This window comes from Vulpes vulpes, chromosome 14 (genome assembly GCF_048418805.1).
Source record: "Vulpes vulpes isolate BD-2025 chromosome 14, VulVul3, whole genome shotgun sequence".
NCBI classification, from domain to species: domain Eukaryota; kingdom Metazoa; phylum Chordata; class Mammalia; order Carnivora; family Canidae; genus Vulpes; species Vulpes vulpes.
Genome location: NC_132793.1, coordinates 80,419,801 through 80,441,973, shown reverse-complemented (window position 1 = coordinate 80,441,973; position 22,173 = coordinate 80,419,801). Strand labels below are relative to the sequence as shown.

Genomic DNA, 22,173 nt, shown 5'->3' with positions numbered 1-22,173 from the left:
GGTGTCTTATTGTGCCACAAAGCAAGGAAGTATTCAATGAATGATGAGCACACACCAACAAATAAAACTAGTTTAATAAGGCCAATTTGAGCATCAAAGTCAGTAACAGTAACAGATTACATATAATCCATTAAATAAAGTAGGAAACCATGAGTCCCACATAGATGTAAGTGAAAAAACAAACATCTGATGAGAATAAAATATTCAATGAGAAAGGGATATTTAAACATTTTGAAATATCCTCCCAAATACTTATTAGTCACAAGGGATGTTCATAGTGGAAAAGTCTGGCAGCCACGACCTTAATCAAGTGATTGAAGTTATCACCACTGGTAATGGGAAAAAAAGAAACTGCATGTCACCTGATGAATTAAGAATGAAGAATACAGCATGAATTAAGATCAAAGGTGAGCAACTTGAATCTACTGAGGAGATATCAGACAAACTCAGATTGAGGGATGTTCTACAAAATAACAAGCCTATAATCTTCAAACATTTCACAATCCAAAAAACTTAGGAAGACTGAGTATCAAAGAATGATATTCAGACAACTAAGGATTGCCTCAGAGTAGAGGAGACAAGAACAAGTCTCAGCTAAATGTAACCTGTGTTGTAATATGAATGGGTATGATAATCAGGTACAATAATAACCAAATGTGAATTTCCCAAATGGACAGCTGTGCTGGGACTGTTTTTCATTGTTGTTGTTTTTTAACTTATTCATGAGACACACACACACACACACACACACACACACACACACAGAGGCAGAGACACAGGCAGAGGGAGAAGCAGGCTCCATGCAGGAAGCCTGATGTGGAACTCAATCCTGGGTCTCCAGGATCAGGCTATGGGCTGAAGGCGGCGCTAAACCACTGAGCCACCCGGGCTGCCTGAGATTGTTTAGTAGTGTCCCTGTTTGTAGGAAATACACACTCAAATGTTCAGGGTAGGGATCCCTGGGTGGCTCAGTGGTTTAGTGCCTCAGTGGTTTAGTGCCTGCCCAGGGCGTGATCCTGGAGTCCCGGGATCGGGTCCCATATCGGACTCCCTGCATGGAGCCTGCTTCTCTCTCTGCCTATGTCTCTGCCTCTCTCTCTCTCTCTCTCTCTCTGTGTGTCTCTCATGAATAAATAAATAAAATCTTGAAAAAAAAATGTTCAGGGTGATGGGCAGCACCTGACTCTCACAGATCAAAAAAAGGTCTTTGTACTGCACTTCCGACTGTTCTCTGTGTGATGTGCTTCAAAAATTTAAAGAATAAAAATAAAGCAAATAAAAAATGTGTTCTAAGTTCTTTTTTTTTTTTAAGATTTTATTTATTTATTCATGAAAGACACAGAGATATAGGTAGAGACATAGACAGAGGGAGAAGCAGGCTCCTTGTGGGGAGCCCAATATGGGACTCCATCCCAGGACCCTGGGATCACGACCTGAGCCAAAGGCAGATGCCCAACCACTGAGCCACCTAGGTATCCCTAGGTTATAAGTTCTTAAGAACTACAATGTCAGTCCACAATAGGCCATTAAAATTGGTTATCTATTTATGAAACTCTTCCATCAATGAAACAATTAAAGGGTACATATTTGTATAATTCATCAAAGGATTTAAAAGGGAAAAAACTTTAAAAGGGAAAAAATTTAAAAGGGAAAAAACAAAGGATTTAAAAGGGGAAAAGAAAATTTGTTACTGCCATAACAAATTGCCACAACTTACTGGCTTACACAGTTCTTTCAGTTCTGTAGGTCAGAAGTCCAACATGAGTCTGACTAGGCTAGCGACTAGGTATCAGAAGGCTGCATCCTTTCTGGATGCTCTCTCTAGGGGAGAACCCATATCCTTGCTCATTCAGGCTGTTGGAAGAATAAAATTCTTTGGAGGACCGTGGTCCTGTTTCCTTGTGGGCTGGCAGCTGACAGCTTTTCCTAGCTTTCAGAGGCTACCCACATTATGGGGTCTCTTTCCTCCATCTTTGTAGCAACAGTGGATCAAGACCTTTCACACTTTGAAAAATCTCTCTTGCCTCATCTCTCTGACTCCTCTGCCTCCATTTCTGCTGTGAAAAGTCTGTGTAATTAAACCAGCCCACCTAATAACACAGGATAATTTCCATATTGTAATGTCAGCTGATTATCAACCTTAATTCCATCTGTACAGTCCCTTTTGCCATTGTGCTGGGGTCTTCAAGACTACCTTCAGGTTTGCTGATTCACTGGGTAAACTCTCAGATCTCAGCATATAGTCATACTCAGCTACAGTAACAGTGAAAGGACATGAAGAAAAATCAAGAAAAGGGAAAAGGCACACGGGGGGGGGGGGGGGGGGGAGTCCAGAGGAAAGCAGGTACAAGCTTCCAATGATGCTATGCCAGTGGAATTACACAGGACAAGCTTAATTCCTTGAACAATGAGTTGTGACAACACACATAAAGTATCATTTACCAAGTAAGCTTATTAGAGACTTGGGTTTTCATTATGGCTGTCACATGGGCATTTCTGCCTGGCATATACCTAGGTTCCACCAGAGACCACACTCTGCAGTTTAGGCACAGCAAGGCCTCTTATCAATTAGGGAAGGGAGGTTCCCAGAGGCCAGCTAAGGGCCACCTTGCAAGCACCCCTTCGTAAGGACAGCAGTATCAGATGTGCTCTATCCACTCTGTTGTGCTCAGCCGTGAAACAGAACACACTCACAAGTGTTAGCACCAGGGCTGAAGATGACAAGAGCCAAAGCCCTACTCATCACAGAAATTCTCAGATATAATGTAATTACTCCCCACTCCTTACAGCTATATATATTATCCCTGAGCAGACCTCCTGGATTTTAAAGGCCTCTGTGTTACAACGTTGGGCCTGTCACTTACCATCCTCAGTGCAGCATACACAGTGCAGGGAGCCAGTGGCAATAGCAATGACTTTCTTTCCTTGCAACCCCTGGACCTGCCGAGGTCTTCTAACATGGTCATCAGATCCATGGCCCAGCCTGTGGTAGTCACCTTTGCCCCTGCACAGAAGGAAATATAGAATTATGAGTGCAAGGCCCTGTCATTTACCACCCTGCCCACCCCCCCTCAGCTTAACCACCATACTTCAGGACAAAGGCCTGCTACAGAAGTTACATCCCAATCTATGAAATGTCAGTTAATGTAACTTCACTTTAGCAATCTGGGTTTGGTGCAATTAAACAAACAGAATCTTACATACCAAGTATAAACAGCACCAGATTTGGTAAGGGCAACAGAAAACTGGGATCCACATTCTACTTTAACCACCCCAAGGCCTGTAAGAGAATCAATCTAGAAGGGAAAAAGATTCAATTAGACTGAATCAAGGTTTTTGCTGACTGCTGCAAACACACAGAGACTAAACTAAATCTAATAAGGAACTCTGAAAACCCTTACTCAGGTCAAATATTTCATACAACTTAAAATCCTACTCCAAAAAAAAAAAAAAAAAAAAAATCCTACTACACTTAACCAAGTAAGTGTTCTTAGGAGGAGCAGGAATGCCCGGCTCTGAAGGCACACATGCGGCACTCGGCCCGAGCCCATGCTCTGCATAATGAGACTCAGCATGTGGCACTACAAATGGACATGTTACAGTTGAAGGTCTGTGATCATTTCCCCCCATAAACCCTCCCAATTCCATTTCTCTTTGTGGTGTGATGGTCCCATTCTCCAGCAAGTCCTGTACTTCTCTTCTGCCCTCCAGCCCTCTCAAACCTACAGGCCCACAGGAGAGGAGCCGCAATTAATGGGGAGGACAGTTGGCCAAGAGAACCAGGGCTCTGGCCTTTAGACAAGCCCTATCTCTCTATCTAGATCAATTAAATTAAATATGACCTTGGTCAGGCCAATACTGGAACTCACCTCTACCCCTGTACACTTGGGGATCCAGGCCTCACTAGGGCTCACTCACCTAGTAATCACCTTTTCTCACTCAGCAAGCTATGTCCTATTATCCTATTAACCATTCTCAAACTTAAAATCATATTTGATTTTAAATTTAAATTAATCAAAACAAACAATTCTCCTAGTTCTCTCCTTACCTTCAGCTCTGTCACAATCACATCAGCAATGACCTCCATCTCCTCAAGATCCTAACCCCTGAAAGTGCAAAGCCTGTGTCTAAACTTTCCTGGCGTAAGAAACTCCACACCAATTTTTTCATAAATTTGGAAACACTAAGTAACCTGTAACATGGTTAAAATATCATACACCAGCAAGAGAAAAGGAACAAGAGATGATAAGACCAAGGAGGAAGCCCTGAGCTTCTGGTTCTCCAGCAGCACCCAAGGCACAGGGGTGCCTCCAGGGACATCTCAACCAGGTTTTGGCTCCACACAGCACCAGCCAAAACCACTCTCTGCAGTGATGGAAATGTGCTGTGCCCACAATGCCCAATAAGGAAGCCACTAGACACATACAGCTCCTGAGCACATGAAAGGTGGCCAGTGTGAGCACAGAAGTAAATTTTAACTTTACCTACTCTTAACTGAATTAAATTTAAACTTAAATAGCCACATATGGCCAACAGCTACTGTACTGGACAGTATAGCTCTGGGAAGAAAAGCTATGCAGTTCTAGCCTAGGCTCTTGTCCAATCTGAGGGGGTCTCTAGTAGAATGCTGCCCTCCAGGGCTGCCTGTGCACCGTGGAGATCTCTATCACACACATACAGGCCCAGATTCTTAACAAGATTGAACACCATGCAGAGAACAGTTTCTAGTTTTCTTTCACAGCACACACACAACAAATCCACAGCAAAGCACCTCAGCTAAATGGCCCTGTCGTGTTCATGCACTGAAGGCAGCACATTAGTCAGCACATGATCTAAACACATCAATGAATTTAATCTCTGCCAACTGCCCATTCACAAGGGCAAGACAGTCTCACAAAGTTAAAAAAATTGTTCAGTCATGGTCACATGGAGAAAAGCAATCTGATCCACTAACCCAGCCTTGTAACCTTATCTCTTGGCTTGTCACAGGGTGTCCATTTAAATCAGCCTCTGGCTAAGCTAGATGCAACCCTTCCAGCAAGTACTATTAAATCCACTGCTACAAAACTCTGTAAATTGAAAAGACCATGAACAACTTGTTATCCTTTTCCTCAAACAGGTCTACATACTACATAAAACCCCAAGTCTCACTAAATTACATAAATTTCCCAAGACTTAAAATACCTCAATACCTTTGGGCTTTTCACTCACTTTTTACTCAAATACCCATTATATTTTCTGCAAAAAAGGTAAAGATGAGGTTAAAATACTCCTGAGAAACATGCAGAGCTGAACGGGGCAGTGAGCTTGCGTGCTCCTGGAAGGGCCAAGAGGGCTCTAAGAGCTCTCAGACAGACCTGGAACCTCAAGATCATTGTGAAAGGTGCCTTTCTCCCACTGTGCAGACACAAATACCTTCATGGGTACTTTACAGCCATCACTGCCTCCTCGGCCAAGCTTGCCATAGTCCCCATCCCCCCAGGACCAGACAGTGTCATCATCAGTGAGGCAGAGGGTCTGGGCATCTCCACTGCCACAGGCAACGTCAACCACACGGTGGCCCTGCAGTGCCTCCACCTTCAGAGAAAAAGAATCAAGGTTATCTGATTGCAGTAGAAAGGAGGTTTACCTAAAGAAAGGCTTTATTTTTCTTATTTTTTAAAAAAGATTTATTTAATTATTTGAGAGAAAAAGAGAGTACTTGAGAGCAGGGGGAAGGGCAGAGGGAGAGAAAGAATCTCAAGCAGATTCCCCACTAAGCACAGAGCCTGATATGGAGCTTGATCTTATGACCCTGTGATTATGACCTGAATCGAAATCAAGAGTTGGACACTTAACCAAGGCACCCAGGCACACCAGGAAAGGCTCTAATGCGCTGTTGACACTCTTTGTGTGTGGGAGGCCTGTTTTAAGCCTTTACAAAGAGTGTGCAAATTTAATAATACTCTAAGATAAGACAGCAAACACATTCATCTGTTTGAACCAAATAAATCTAAACTATAGGAGGCAGGCATCAGCATCCCCAGTGAGCCAGCCTTACCACACCAAAAGTCTTATTCACTGCCTCACCCAAAATACAGTGGGCCTTCTAGAAGCCAAAGCAGTTAACTAGATGACAAGTTGTATTAGTATAAACATACATATATATATATATAATATAAATAAAGTATAAATAAAAGGATATTTCAAATACTCTCCTGTTTAAATGACCCACTGAATACAAACCTATTTGTAAAGTAATGAGGCTAAGGACATCAACTCTAAAACTAAAAGGAAATAAGAGAAAATACTTTTGACTTATAAAAATCATAATGACATAATGACAATGGCAAGCAGCCTCCCCCACTACTTTCACCAGGGAGGGCATGAGGAACTGCCCCAGGCCTCTGAGCATCTTTTCAAGGTGCCTTCTCACCAGCTTTGGCTTTAACTGGTCCTCACTGTCGCTGTGTCCGAGGCGGCCATACCGGCCTTTGCCCCAAGTATAGAGGTCCCCTGCTGCAGTGACGCATGCACTGTGGGCTCCACCAGCAGCAACATCAACCACTTCAATTCCTCTCAGAGACTCAATGACTCGAGGGCGGTCACATGGACTGCAAAAAAAGGTCACCAAAGAACTGAAATAGTTTTATTCTTAAATATTTTAAAAGTATTAAATGCTAGGCTTTTTGTTTGCTGTTCATTTGTTCAATGTACACCTCTCAAATCAATTGTTAATTAAAAAGAATCATTCAGACCTGAACTCAAAATTTCATAATTTCCTAAATGTCTTCTTTTATACCAGCCACCCTAACATTAGAAAGCAGAGACTTTCAGTCTAAATCAGATGCCAGGAGACTAGTGCCCAAATGTGGGCCAAGTCTGGCCCATGGCTTGTTTTTGAAAGGCCGAATAGCTTTGAATGAATTTTACCTTTTTTAAAGGGTTGTTAAAAAACAAAAACAAAAACTAAAAGAAGCATAGACAACAAAGATTGTATGTGGCTGGCCTAAAATATTTGTTACACCTGGCTCTTTACCCAAACATGTTGCCCATCCTTACTATAAATCAACATTTCATTTAAGGAGTTTTATTTTATGAATGTCAATAGCCTACAATGTAGCAAGCACTGATAACAAACTTGTTTTGAGTTTTCAAAGTTCTTTATAATAACCTTGAATATAAGATCTCAGCCAGACGTAGGATTACAAATAGTGCTTTCCCAATCTGTAGCATGTCTTTTCAATGTGTCTTTAAAACGCCTGAAGTTCACATTTTTATGAAGTCCAAATTATCTTATTTTTCTTTACTGGATCATGTTTTTGGAGTTCTATCTAAAAATCCTTAACTGACCTAAGTCACAAAGGTTTTCTCTCATGTTTTCTTCTAGAAGTTTTTAGATTTAGGTTTTACATTTATAACTACGAGTCATTTTGAGTTCATTCTTTATGGTGCAAGAAGTTCATTGCTAACTATATGGTAATTCAATTGTTCAAGACCATTTGTTGAAAAGGCTCTGTTCTCTAATAAATTGTCTGTATTTATGTAAACTGTGCTTTGGAAGTTATAAGGGAGAAATCAAGCTTCTTTTTTTCCCACAATCATTATTGAGAATTTGTGGTACATTTTTTTTTTAATTTTTATTTATGATAGTCACACAGAGAGAGAGGGAGGCAGAGACACAGGCAGAGGGAGAAGCAGGCTCCATGCACCGGGAGCCCGACGTGGGATTCGATCCCGGGTCTCCAGGATCACGCCCTGGGCCAAAGGCAGGCGCCAAACCGCTGCGCCACCCAGGAATCCCGTGGTACATTTTTTTTTATATATTTTTTTAAAGATTTTATTTATTTAGTCATGAGAAACAGAGAGGAGAGAGAGACAGAGACACAGGCAGAGAGAGAAGCAGGCTCCATGCAGGGAGCCTCACGTGGGACTCGATCCCGGGTCTCCACGATCACGCCCTGGGCTGAAGGCGGCGCTAAACCGCTGAGCCACCCGGGCTGCCCTGTGGTACATTTTTAGACTCTATTCTATTCTACTGATCTTACTCTTTACAACAATATTACACTGGCTTTATTGCTGTAGCTTTAAAATGAGGATTGAAGTACTGTCAGTCCTCCAACTTTGCTCCTTATTTTCAAAGTTGTCTTGATTATTCTATGTACTCTGTACTTCCATTTGAATTTTACAATCAGCTTGTCAATTTCTACAGACATTCTGACTGGGAAGGGGTAGAACCCATACGTTATGTGGAGGAAAACTGACAAATCAATAATATTGAGTCTTTAATCCATGGACACAGTACCCTCTCCTCTACCATTTTAGGTCTTTTAAAATTTCTCCCACCAATATTTTATAGTTTTCTGCCTATAAGTTATCCAAGCTTTTTTTTTTTTTTTTTTTTTTTTGGTCAAATCTGTTCCTTACTCCTTACTATCAATTTTGAGGGGAATATAAATAATATTTTTAAACTTCAATTTCTGATTACATTTGCATATGTATAAAGACACACAATTGCCTTTCATTTATTGATCTATCCTGCAACCCTGCTAATCTTACTTATAAATTCTAGTAGCCTTTTTGTTGATACCAAAGATTTTCTATATAAAATACATGTAATATAGCATTAATTCTCTTCCCATCCTGAATGCCTTTTATCTCTTTATACTGCTGTACTACACTTGCTTGTCTCGGAGTACAATGTTCAATCTTGACAGGAGATGTCTTTGTCTTGTTCCTGAAGTTAGAAGAAGTTCAGTCTGTCACTATTAAATACTGTGTTAGCTCTATGATGAGATGCCCTTTAGGATGTTACAGAAGTTCTCTTTTATTCCTAGATTGGTGAAAGTTGTTTATCATAAACAGATACTGAAGTTTGTCAAGTGCTTTTATCCCCCCTTTTCATCTACAGAGATAATTGCAGGATTTTTCCCTTTGCACTTGGTTCATTTTCCAATGTTTAAGAACAATTATGTAACTTCTGACATAAAACTCACTTGGTCATGGTGTATTATCCTTTCACATATTGTCAGATTTGATTTTCTAAAATGTTAGGAATTTTTTACATCTATCTTCATGAAGGATATTGGTCTGTATTTCCCTACTAATGTCTAAGTCTGGTTTTGATATAAGACTGGTCCACAAAAGAGAGCTGGGGAGAATTCCCTCCTCAATTTTCTAAAAATAGTTTGTTAAAAATTGGTATTATCTGTTACTTAACACATGTGTTAGAAATCATATCACCGGTTTCTGGAGATTATTTGTGGGAAATTTAATTTCTTAAATAAACAGTTATTTGAGTCACCTGTTTATTCTTGAGTGAGCTTTAAAAAGTGTGTCCTTTGAGGGATTTATCCATTTCATCTAAAAAGTTGCATTTGTTGGCATAAAGATGTTCATTATACCTCACTGTTCATTAACTGTACATTCTGTAGTGATAAAATTCCTTTATTCCTGATATTGCTATAATTTGTATAATCTTTTTTTTTCTCAACCAATCTAAAGGGTGGTTTTACAGATTATGCTTTCTCAAAAAACTAACTTTTGTTTTCTTTGATTTTTCTCTACTGTTCTATTTTCTTTTTCATGGATTTTCATTCTGATCTTCCTTATTTCCTTTATTCTTCTAATTCTAGGTTGCATTTGTCCTTATTTGTTTCTTTTTTTAAAGATTTTATTTATTTATTTGAGAGACAGAGAGAGAGACAGAGAGAGAGAGAGAGAGAGGGAGGCAGAGACACAGGCTAAGCAGGGAGCCTGATACAGGGGCTCAATGCCAGGACCTTGAGATCATGACCTGAGGCCAAGGCAGATGCTTAACTGACTGAGCCACCCACATGCCCCTTATTCTAGTCTTAAGGTAGAAACTGAAGTCATTATTTAAAGACCATGTTTCTTTTACAAATTTTTAAAACAGGCATTCATGCTATAAATCTCCTTCTAAGTACTGCCTTTTGCTGGCCCAAATGAATTTTTATATCGGTTTACATTTTCACTAAGGTCAAAGTCATTTCTAATTTACTTCTGAGTCCTTCTTTGACCAGTTATTTTAAACTGTTTTATTTACTTTCCAAGTATTTAGAGGATTGTCCCAGAGATTTTATTGTTACTGGTTTTTAATTAATTCCATTAGGGTCAGAGAATATACTTTTATGATTTTATATGACTTGAGTACTCTTTTTTTATGTAATTCTTTTTAAAGATTTTTATTTATTTATTCATGAGAGACAGAGAGAGAGAGAGGCAGAGGCACAGGCAAAGAAAGAAGAAGGTTCCATGCAGGGAGCCCAATGTGGGACTCAATCCCGGGACTCCAGGATCATGCCCTGGGCTGAAGGCAGGTGCTAAACGGCTGAGCCACTCAGGGATCCCCACTCTTTTTTTTTCATTATTAAAGATTTTATTTATTTATTTATGAGAGACACCGAGAGAGAGGCAGAGACACAGGCAGAGGGAGAAACAGGCTCCATGCAAGGAGCCCGATGTGGGACTCGATCCCATGTCTCCAGGATCACGCCCTGGGTTGAAGGTGGTGCTAAACCGCTGAGCCACCTGGGCTGCCCTGACTTGAGTACTCTTGATGTATGTGATTTGTTTTCTGGCCCAAAGTATGGTCTATATTGGCAGTTATTCCATATGGAGTTAAAAAGAAAGTGCTTTTGCTAAATCGAGTGTTCTATAAATGGTGGTTAGATCAAGCTGCTTGACAGAGTTGTGGAAGTCTTCTGAAAGATTTTCTAGCTACTTGTTCGATCAGTTATTGAGGGAAGAGTATGAAAATCTCCAACTGTTACTGTGGATTTGTCTATTTCTCCCCACAACTCTATCATTTTGCTTAATTTCATGTATTTAAAAGGTCTATCATTGGTTGTGTAAACATTTAGGATTGTTATGTCTCCTTGATGACTGATCACTTCATCAATACTAACTGACCCCTTTTATTCTCTCTCAATATTCTTTGCTCTGAAATCTACTTTGTATGATATTAATACAAGCATACCGGCTTTCTTTTGATTAGTGTTAAGCATGGTATATATCTTTGTCTTTTTACCCTTTTTTTTTTTTTTTAAAGATTTTATTTATTCATGAGAGACACAGAAAGAGAGAGGCAGAGACACAGGCAGAAGGAGAAGCAGGCTCCATGCAGGGAGCCCAATGCAGGACTCGATCCCGGGCCTCCAGGATCACGCCCTAGACTGAAGGCAGACGCTTAACCGCTGAGCCACCCAGGCGTCCCTGTCTTTTTACTTTTAATCTATTGATGTGTCTAATTAAATTAGTTCAGGCAGCATGTTTGAGCTTGCTTTTATACCCATTCTGACAACCTCAGCCTTTTAATTGGACTGTTTAAATCACTTACATTTGATGTGATTGTTAATATATTTTGATTTATATCTACATCTTGCTATTATCTTTTCCTATTTGTCCTATCTGCTCACTCTTTTTTTTCTTTTTTAAGAGTATTATGTTTTATGACTTCACTTTAATTTCTTTGTTGGTATATCAGGTAAAGCTTTTTGTTAGATTATATTAATATTTATTTTAGGGTGTGTATAATACATTACAGTTTAGTCTGAAGGCATGTACTTTATCATGTATAGTATAAGAACATCACAACAGCATATTTCTATTTCCTACCCCACAAACCTCTGTGTTGCTGCTGTGTTCCTCTATATTACTGCTATATATTTTACTTCTATGTGTCTCAATTCATTTATCTCATATTCAATTATCTCTCGAAGGTATTTACACAATAAGGAGAAAGTCATGATACTAATTCATGTAGCAATTTCCTCATTCATTCTATAGAACCCTGATTCCATCTGATACAATTTTCTTTCTGTATGAATTCCTTTAACGTTTTTGTTGTACAGATCTGCAGGTGTTGAATTCTTTCAATTTTTGTATGTCTGAATAAATCAACTTCATTCTTGAAAAAATATTTTCACAGAGTAAAAAGTCTAGGTTGACAGTTCTTTTGACTTTCAGTCCTCTACTGTCTTCTAGATTGCACTGTTTTCTGTAAGAAATTTGCTATCATCCTTTACAATTTTTTCTGTAACATATATTTTCCCTCTAGCTGCTTTTATGATTTTTTCTTCTTTATCAAAGGTCTTGAGCAATCTGATTATGAGGTACCTTGGTAAGTTTCCTTCATGTTTCTTATTCTTGAAGTTCTTTATCTTCTTGAATTTGTAGTTTTCATCAAATTTAGACATTTCTTCAGTCATTATTTCACAAAATCCTCCCATCCTCCTCTGGTGACTCCAAATTATTTATATAATAGGCCACTTGACGCTGCGTATCCACAACTCACTGACGCTATGTTCATTTTATGTATGAGTGTTTCATTTCTGTGTTTCAGTTTCTATTGTTATGTCATCAAGTTCACTGATCTTTTCTTCTGCAATGTTCAATCTATATTAAACACATGTGCTGTACTTCTCACCTCAGACATTTTTTTTCATCATTAGGATTTTGTTTAAAGCATTTAAATATCTTTCAGTCTCTAACATGTTGGAAGTTTTTCCTCAAGTTTCTTAAGGATAGAGGCATGTGGTTAAAATACTGTTTTTAATATTCTTACCTAGTAATTCTATCAGTAATGTCATTTCTGGGTCAGTTTTAATTGACTGATTTTTTTCTCCTTTTATGGGCTATATTTTCCTGCTCTTTTGCATGCCTGATAAAATTTTTATAGCTTTGAGATATAACTGACATATAAAATTATATAAATTTGAGGTATACGATATGATTTGATACATGTATACATTGCAAAATGATTACAACAATAGGGTTTAGTTAATACATCCTTCACCTCACATAATAATTCTTTTGTATGGTGAGAACATTTAAAATCTACTCTCTCTTACCAACTTACAAGGACACAATAAAATGTATTATTAACTATGGTCACTACGTTGTACATTAAATCCCCAGAATTCTTTTTTTTTTAAATTTTTTTTTAATTTTATTTATTTATGATAGTCATACAGAGAGAAAGAGAGAGAGGCAGAGACACAGGCAGAGAGAGAAGCAGGCTCCACGCGCCGGGAGCCCGATGTGGGATTCGATCCCGGGTCTCCAGGATAGCGCCCTGGGCCAAAGGCAGGCGCCAAACCGCTGCGCCACCCAAGGATCCCAAATCCCCAGAATTCTTATTATTCATCTTATAACTGGAAGTTAGTATACTCTGTCAACATCTCCCAATCTTCCAACTCCAAACCCCTGACAACTACCAATATACTCTATGAGTTCAACTTCACATATAAGTGAGATCATAGTGCTTTGTCTTTCTCTGACTCATTTAACTTAGCATAATGTCCTCGAAGTTCATTCAAATTGTCACAAATACCACGATTTCCTTCTTTATGGTTGAATAATATTCCACACACACACACTCTCCACCCCACATTTTCTTTATTCATTCATCTGCTGAACACCTATTTCCATGTTTTGGCTATTATAAACAATTCACACTGAACATGGAAGTGCAGATCCTTTCAAGACAAGGATTTTATATCCTTCAGATATATACCCAGAAAATGGATCAGCAGATAATACGGTAGTTTTTTTTGTTTTGTTTTGTTTTTTTACCTTTTCCTATGTTTTTCTATAGTGGCTACTCTATACTTACATTCCTACCCACAGGGTACAAAGTTTCCTTTTTCTCCACATCCTCATCAGCACTTCCTATTTGTCTTTTCAATAATAGCCATTCTAACAGGTGTGAAGTAATATCTCACTGTGTTCTGATTTGCATTTTCCTGATAATTAGTGATGTTGACAAACTTTTCATATACCTATGGGTCATCTGTGTGTTTTCTTTGGAAAAAATGTCTATTCAGGTCCTCTGCCCATTTGTTAATTGGGTTGTGTTTTGTTTTATTTTTAGGCTATTAAGTTGTATGAGTTCCTTATACATTTTCTACATTAATCCCTTACCAGTTACATGGTTTGCAAATATCTTCTCTTTAATTCTAAAGATTGACTTTTCATTTTGTTGATTGTTTCTTTTATTATACAGAAGCTTTTTAGTTTGATCCAGTCCCACTTGTTTATTTTTGCTTTTGGTGCTTGTGCTTTTAATGTCATATCCAAAAATCCATTGCAAACACCAATGTCAAGGAAGTTCTTTATGTTTTCTTCCAGCAGTTTTACAATTTCTTATAGGTCTTATATTTACATTTAAGTTTTTAATCCATTTTGAGTTAATTTTGTAAGCGGTGTAAGTCAGGGATCCAATCATTATTTGCATTTGAATATCCAATTTCCCCAACACTATTGAAGAGATGCATATTCCTGATCATGTCTGATCGGAGTAGAACACTGTGAAGTTTATCTTACCGGTGCTTGGTATGTTTGTATTCGTAAAGATATTCTTGAGGTTATGGTTCCTTATAAACAGTATAATCTGTTCAGGCCTTGCTTTTAAGCTTTGTTGGTTGGATCAGAGCAACACAGTCTATGTTTAATTCCCTGCCCCCCAACTTTTGCACAACATCATTCTTAGTCCTCTACCCAATGCCCTAGGAATGATGAGGTTTTGGAAGCAACCTCTATCATCTGCCCTTTGTGAGAGCTCTGCAGACCATTCCTTCTAATCCTTTTGGGTGGTTTGTTCCTTAGCCTCTCAGTTATTCTCTTCACACACCGTGACTGTCAGTATTCACCTCTGCAGATCCTGATATGTAACTTTACTGCCTCTTATTCAATGCCTTTAGGGCTGCTGTTTCATATATTTAGTCTGGTGCTTTAAGTTATTTCATATATGAAGGTCCTTGTTATGCCAACTGGGCAGGTAGTTCCCATTAATTTTTAAAAGTTAGAGGGTTTGGTTGTTTTGTTTAAAAAAAGACTTTCATTTGTGTGTCCCCTTCTATTTTCTCTGTATTTACAGCTTTAGTTTCACATATGCTACCAAAATACCAACTGTGATTCAGTGAGTTACTCAGGATCAGAGGAAGGGAACTTGGGGAGAAGGACTAAGAAAAGCTCAACATCCTTAGTACTTAAAAATCAAAAAAATCAGAATTCATTTTCCCCTCAAATAGAAGGGTCATGTAGACAAGCCCATACATTGGAACATGAACTTATTTCTGTCAAACGAGTCATTAGCATTTAACTTGAGTAAATTATTATAAATGTTGTTTTGAAAAATAAGCTGCCAATATGTTATACAAGAATAAAAACAAGAAAAGGAAATCATAACACCAAAAATGATGTTTTCTCATAATACCTTCTGTTGCCATGTCCCAACTTCCCATCTTCTGCTTCACCCCAAGAGTAAACTTCTCCTTCTGAAGAGAGGGCAAGACAGTGTTTTCCTCCTGAGTTCACAGCTACTTTCTTAATAAACACATGCTGAATGGATTCAAGTAATGTTGGAGTAGATACCGACTCTGTCCCTCCAATTCCTAGTCTGCCACCTGCACCATATCCAGTGGCATATAGCTAAGACAAGAAAAATGTAAATATCAGGTTTTTATCCAAGTATCCCTATATTTCAGTAATTAACAAGTTCAATCAGTGTTCTAGACATGTTTACCATAGAGGAAAATAAAAATTAAAAATCACAGGAGTGTTTAATTTTTGTACGCTTATCAAAACTCTAAAGATGAAAGAAATAGAGTATTAGAAATCCTAAATTCACAAAAATATATTTCTAAAAGATCTTTTCCCTGGAACAAATCCTTGATAAAAAACACTCATAGGAAAGATATATTTAACATTTCAGCAAGGCAGCATATAAATCACACAGTAGAATACACTACTTTCACTCTAAGTGGGTAATTATTTCAGGACACAAGCTTTATCATTATCTAAAAAAAAAAAAAAAAAAAAATCAGACTGCCTTTCCAAATGTATATCAAATATCTCTCCTATAAAAATTTAAATGTTGGGGAATCCCTGGGTGGCTCAGCGGTTTAGCGCCTGCCTTTGGCCCAGGGCACGATCTTGGAGTCCCGGGATCGAGTCCCACATCGGGCTCCTGGCATGGAGCCTGCTTCTCCCTCCTCCTGTGTCTCTGCCTCTCTCTCTCTCTCTATGTCTATTATAAATAAATATATAAATATTTTTTAAAAAATTAAATGTTGTTCCATACTGGTATGTATGTATGTATGTATGTATGTATTTACGCACACACATACACACACATAGAGGCATGAGGCATAGGCAGACGGAGAAGCAGGCTCCTAAAAATCCCAAACAAAATATTCACAAACACAAACCAAAAAATAAAACATATCCTGACCAAGCTGAGTTTCTCCAAAGAATGCAAGGGGGTTTAATATAAGAAAACCAATTACTCTATTTCACAATATTAATCCACCAAAGGAGAGAACATCCACAGGAATTTCATCTCATAAAGAGCATCTACCCAAACCTCACAGTAAGTGTGTAAAATGTTCGATCAGTGTTTGCTTTGCAGCCTGGATTAAGACGAGACAAGCCCACGACCACCACCCCTGTCCAATATTATACCATAACTTCTACCCAGCACAATGAGCTTCCTTTCTTCACACAAAAGGAAAAAAAAAATAAAAGAGAAGTGAACTGAAAAGGAACAAAATTCATTTATAGATTATGACTCTCTATAAGGAAGATACAAGAAATCCTGAGATATACAAAGGAAAGAGTAGAATAAGGTCACTAGACATAAAATCAATCTATAAATATCAACCACTTCATCATACTAGCAGCAATTAGTTTTTAAAAGAGCACTGTAATAGCAAACAAAGAAGAATTACTCTAAGGTATTATCGATATACAAACAGTATACTTTTTATGCATGTTGTATTTCTTCTTTTTTTTTTTAAGATTTTATTTATTCATAGAGACAGAGAGAGAGGGGCAGAGACATAGGCAGAGGGAGAAGCAGGCTCCATACAGGAAGCCTGACATGGGACTCGATCCTGGGTCTCCAGGATCACACCCCAGGCTGCAGGCGGCGCTAAACTGCGCCACAGGGGCTGCCCTGTATGTTGGATTTCAAAATAAAAAACTATAAAGTTATAGAACACACTGAAGATCATACAGAAATATTTATAGAATAACTGCCTCCAGCACACCATACACAAGTACTATTAACTTTGAGATAATGTTTCAATATAGAACCCTTACATATACTGTGCACTCTAGCCATAGCTGTAGCTTAGTTTTAACACAGTATGCCACAGAAAACACATACTTACCTTTCCATCAGCTGTCACTGCAAAGAGAGTCTGTTCTCCTCCAATTAACTGCACAGGTCTGAGAGTTGCAAGGGCTTCACAAGGAGTGGGAACTTTAACTTTTGCACCTTCAATGCCACCAAGCTGCCCCCTGTGATTATGCCCCCATCCATAAATTGTTCCACTGCCACCAGCAGAGAGAGTCCAGTCATCTGGTCGCCTACAACAAACAGTAAACAATTGACATGGGAAAAAATTGCACATGAAACACCTTTCTCCAGTACATAATATTACTCTTGGTTCTGATATAATAACCTGTTCATCCACTGCACAAGTTGTTCATCTTGCTCTCTTTTAAAAATGTCGTGACTCTCATGGAGAACATCCATGTGTTCGCTGTCTGCCATTAACTCACGAATTTTCTTAGCCACCTAGACAAGATTATTATGAGATTATCAATCAAACACTCATCTCTCAAGAATAAAACAAATAATATTAAGGTGAGGAAACAGGAGTAATCCCCATCCAATAACCTGAGGGAATGCCATCATTGACATTGTGATCTTATAGTTAATAACCAAAACCAGTATGATTATATCACATGTAAGATATTTGAAAATGTCTATTATATCTTTATAATACCATTATATCTTTACTATATTAATTATTAAATACATTATATACTATTATTAAAATTCACAATGTATTCATTTTCACCTGTGTCCTTTCTTTACAGTATTACTTTGTAAGAGAATGTTACTGTGTCTCATAATATTGATATCTTTTTTATACCACAGCTGAGTAAGGAAAATGTTTTTACATTCCAAAAGTGATTTCAAAATAACATGCAATACCTCATCAAGAAAAAGTCTTGGTAATGGTGTTCTTTTGTCCAGGGCCACAGCAACACGGGACGCCATGCAATACCTTCGGAACCAAGCCCACTTGTGCGTCTCAGCACAGCAGGGGAGAGTGTCTAGTTCCAGGTCACAAGCAAGAGCTACTAGGACCTGCGCAACCAAAAATTAACACCACAAGGAAGCTCAGAAATACATTCTACTTAACCAACATTGCATAATAAGGACAGACACATTACAGGGTTTCTGTAAGTCTTCATTCAAGATCTCCTTACTCCAGGCCATGTCCCAAGCAAGTATTTTACTATCACCAATGATGTGGATTATTCCTACTTAGCCCCTAGTGACACCCCTGACACACAGGACCTCAGATCTGACAACCACTACAATACTTGCTGCCTAAGTCAAGAATCTCATAGTACACTAATACTTGGTTAAAGTATTAAGGGATTAGGTCACATAGTCCTTTATGGACATTTTTCATATTTAACATCAGCAATACACATCTGTTCTCAAGGAGGCCTGAAAAGTGATGCACTACACATGACCACTCTCTGGGCTCTCCTAGCCAACCAGCTCTCTCATCATATTAAGATAAGCATTACCTTAAAGAATGGACTGTGGAGCAGCTGCTTGCCACCTCTTACAATAGGATCTTCATATTCAAACTGCCTTTGTAAAGCTTCTGGAAGGCCTTTTACCAAAGCAGCAAGAGCACTACCTGTAAAACTCTAAGAAAATAACAAAAATACATTATAGTAAAGCAATCCAAAGTGTAGAGTAGGTGTTTTGTGTGAGTCAAATGTTTTGTTATGTTGGTACTATTTTCTCTAAAAAATGTGTATTGGTATTTTCAAATATTTTTAATAACAAGAGCTTGAAAATTCACCTCAGAATGCTTGGTCTTGATTTCAGTATTAGCCACTCACAGAGAACTGGTCCCTTTCTGGCTTACAAAGCTCCATCTCTTAAGATGGTGAAGATCAAGTATCCTTTTACTAGTAAGTACCTCATAGAGCAAAATAAAGGGGATGTTGTGAACCAGACTCCTTGAGAAGTCAACAGACACAATCTTATGCTCAAAGCCATTGACACATCTGTTTCCAAAAATCACAGGCCAACCTGCACTCAGTATATGGAGCAACATAAAGGAGTCTAGATGAGACAAAGGTGGCCTTATTCTTATGTAGAATTTCCAAACTCTTCTCATTGATTTAAAAGATTAAATTATTCAAGCAACATTTTATCCCAAAAGCCAAACATCTATAAACTGTAATTTAATGTTCCATACCAAAGCTCTTGCTTCCCCATCATTATCTCCAAGTAGCCTGTTTATGTTAATTGATTGTCCAAATTCGGTTGTAAGCAGCTTTCTCAGTCTTTGAAGGGCCCACATTCTGTGACTGGCAGCTGAAATGAGCAGACAGAAAATAATAGAAGCTTGACCATTTTTCCCAAGTACAACAGACATGATAATAAAGGTGCTATTTACCTAAGGCACTCAGCTGTGCACAGGCTGCCAGCGACGCTGCAAGGCGAGGAACAATGCTTCTGTTTGAGGTGAGATTGAGCCGAAAGTCTAACAGACATGTCACCAAGTCCATGGATGGACAGGAGAGGACGCAGCGATCGGAAAGGAGGTCTTTAGGGCCTGAGAAATGAGCACTGTAAATGTTCCCATGTTGGACAGCATGAGGGCTACCCCACAAGGAGACCTGCACAAATTTGACCAAGTGGACCTCATGCCATGGTTAGAGGGCTGCCTATGGTACTGTCACTATCTATGTCACATAACTACACTCTGTACATTGACATTTTATCTGAAAATTAAACAGCTTAAGAAGTGCAACCAGCAATAACTCCTTTCCCTTTAGATTATGCACTGCTAACATCCTAAAAAAGGGACTGCTGAGGTGGCTCTTTGGCAGTTCTGATCATCACTGCAGTGGGGCCTTGGGTAGGGCTGGCTCCCAACACAACAGGAGAAGGCCGACTACAAAGTACTAAATGAAAATGGTTTGTATGTCTACCTTGTTTAAGTCATCAAGACTTGAATGGTGGGAGCTCCCTCACTTACCTGCAGCTGGCATGATGGGATAGACTGTGAAGCGCCAGCCCCACCCATTCACAGACCCATCACTGATGAACTTCCACTTCAACTCATCCCCTGGGATGCGTAGCTCACTGGACCAGTCAGACCATTCTCGGCCTAGTAGAGAAAAGTATGCCCTGGGGTTGGGTTCACTCCATTGTGTGATCAACACAAACTTCTTTGGATACACAGCAAAATTATTCACACAGTATCTGAAGAACAGTTGGCTCCTCCAACCCAAGTTCTCCCAAATTTGAGTTCACACTACTCCTAGTGAATAACATTTAAAATACATATTGTCCTTCCATACACACTATACCAAGTACTAGGGAAACCAAGGATAGCTAAGCACTGCCCTGATGGAAACACTCACACACAAGTACAACACACTGTGAGAGGACTGCAGAGTCAGCCAGCACACACACTCAGAGGGTGTGTGCTGCAGAGAGGTTTCCAGGGGAAGGTCTTATATGATGGCAGTTACCCAGGAAACTGGAGAAAAAGCCCCAGCTTTCCTCACTGGGGTGCAATTTTACAAAAACCTGAGCCCAGCCCTCAATGAATCAACTATAAATTAAATCCTTTTAGGGACCTTTTTCATTCATCAACCTTTACCTTGCAAAAGCCTGGTACTCCCACATATCTTACAGTACCATCCCTCTCTGGGTGAAACTGAGCTTCCCAGACAACCTGTGTCCCAAGGACCCAACAGTTACCCTGTAATCCCACCCATCATTAATGAGGTAAACAAACCACTAGCATAATTATATATTTTGAAAGTACTAGGAAGAGATAGATAAAACCTACTGTATTTTGTAGTAAAATAGCTCACAGTCCCTTCCTTAAGTGTCACATTAAGAATGAGGCAGTAGCATTTTGTTTAGTAAATTAACAGTTCTGTTTTATGAAGGCAAGCAGCATCCTGTTCAACCTCCCTTCACACCTGACCGCACAGAGACAATCCTGTTGACACCATCCATGACTGTGAGAGGGTCGTGGCGCCTCTCTGTAGAGCACTGCCGGTCAAACTCCACCCTGAGTCCTTCTGCACCTGGAGGTGAAGTGAGCACAAAACACACAGTGATTACTCCCAACTGACATACCACAGACAAGGTCATAAGCCACAACACACCCACACAGAAACAGTGAGACTAAAATGTTTAACTGCTAATGAAAAACAGAAAGGCAGAAAGAACTGACTCAAAGACAAGGATCTAAGACTGTACACACCTTTCCTCCCACCTTGTCTCCCACAGAAGACTTCACCTGTGATGGAAAGCCCAAGAGGATACTTCTGCTTGACCAATTCATTTTGCGCTCTCAGTTCTGGGTGAATTTTCATTGCCAGACTGAGCTTTATTACTCCCCTTATACACATACATTTAAAATGCCATTTGAGGAGCACCTGGGTGGCTCAGTTGGTTAAGTGTCTGCTTTCAGCTTAGGTCATAATCCTGGGATCAAGTCCCAGATCAGGCTCCCTGTAGCCTCTACTTCTCTCTCTACCTCTCTGCCCCGCTTTCCTGCTTGTGTGTATGCTCTCTTTCTCTCAAGCAAATAGAAAAAATCTTTCCTAAAAATGCCACTTGAGGGACGCCTGGGTGGCTCAGCGGTTGAGCACCTGCTCCTGGCTCAGGGCGTGATCCATGGTCTCAGGACCGGGTCCCACATTGGGCTCCCTGCCTAGAGCCTGCTTCTCCCTCTGCCTGCATCTCTGCCTTTCTCTCTCTGTGTCTTTCATGAATAAATAAATAAAATCTTTAAAAAAAAATACCATTTGAAATATTCATCAAACATTTAGCATTAGAGTCTTCTTTGGGACATGTCAGCTTACAAAAGAATTAATGATGGGCAGGACCTAGGTTATGGTGGAGAGAAGAGGTTAGCAAATCCTCTTTCAAAGCAGCTATAAAACCTTACAAAATTTTATAAAAGACAATCCCAGGGACCTGAAAATAAAAGGCAAACAACAAATTGAGAAGAATTTATTTATGGAAAAACTGCCTATAGACAGTGAGTGCCTATGGTGTTCTTGCCTGGATATGTTTCTATCTAAGCTGGAGGACAGTTC

At 39.2% G+C, this 22,173-nt stretch overlaps 1 protein-coding gene across 8 annotated transcripts in view; it reads right to left on the bottom strand.

The window, feature by feature from the left end:
• The window catches only part of HERC2 (HECT and RLD domain containing E3 ubiquitin protein ligase 2), a 240,982-nt gene that overhangs the window by 15,262 nt on the left and 203,547 nt on the right, over positions 1-22,173 (bottom strand). For all 8 annotated transcript variants that reach the window (XM_025982238.2, XM_025982239.2, XM_025982240.2 and 5 more), the window contains 13 exons: positions 21,046-21,153; positions 20,088-20,219; positions 19,503-19,661; positions 19,302-19,420; positions 18,616-18,741; positions 18,008-18,163; positions 17,469-17,584; positions 17,175-17,373; positions 15,218-15,432; positions 6,416-6,593; positions 5,416-5,577; positions 3,205-3,296; positions 2,865-3,004 (listed from right to left, as the gene is read on the bottom strand). In XM_025982238.2, the coding sequence (XP_025838023.1) occupies positions 2,865-3,004; positions 3,205-3,296; positions 5,416-5,577; positions 6,416-6,593; positions 15,218-15,432; positions 17,175-17,373; positions 17,469-17,584; positions 18,008-18,163; positions 18,616-18,741; positions 19,302-19,420; positions 19,503-19,661; positions 20,088-20,219; positions 21,046-21,153 (1,902 nt within the window). The remainder of the gene's footprint in view (positions 1-2,864; positions 3,005-3,204; positions 3,297-5,415; positions 5,578-6,415; positions 6,594-15,217; positions 15,433-17,174; positions 17,374-17,468; positions 17,585-18,007; positions 18,164-18,615; positions 18,742-19,301; positions 19,421-19,502; positions 19,662-20,087; positions 20,220-21,045; positions 21,154-22,173) is intronic.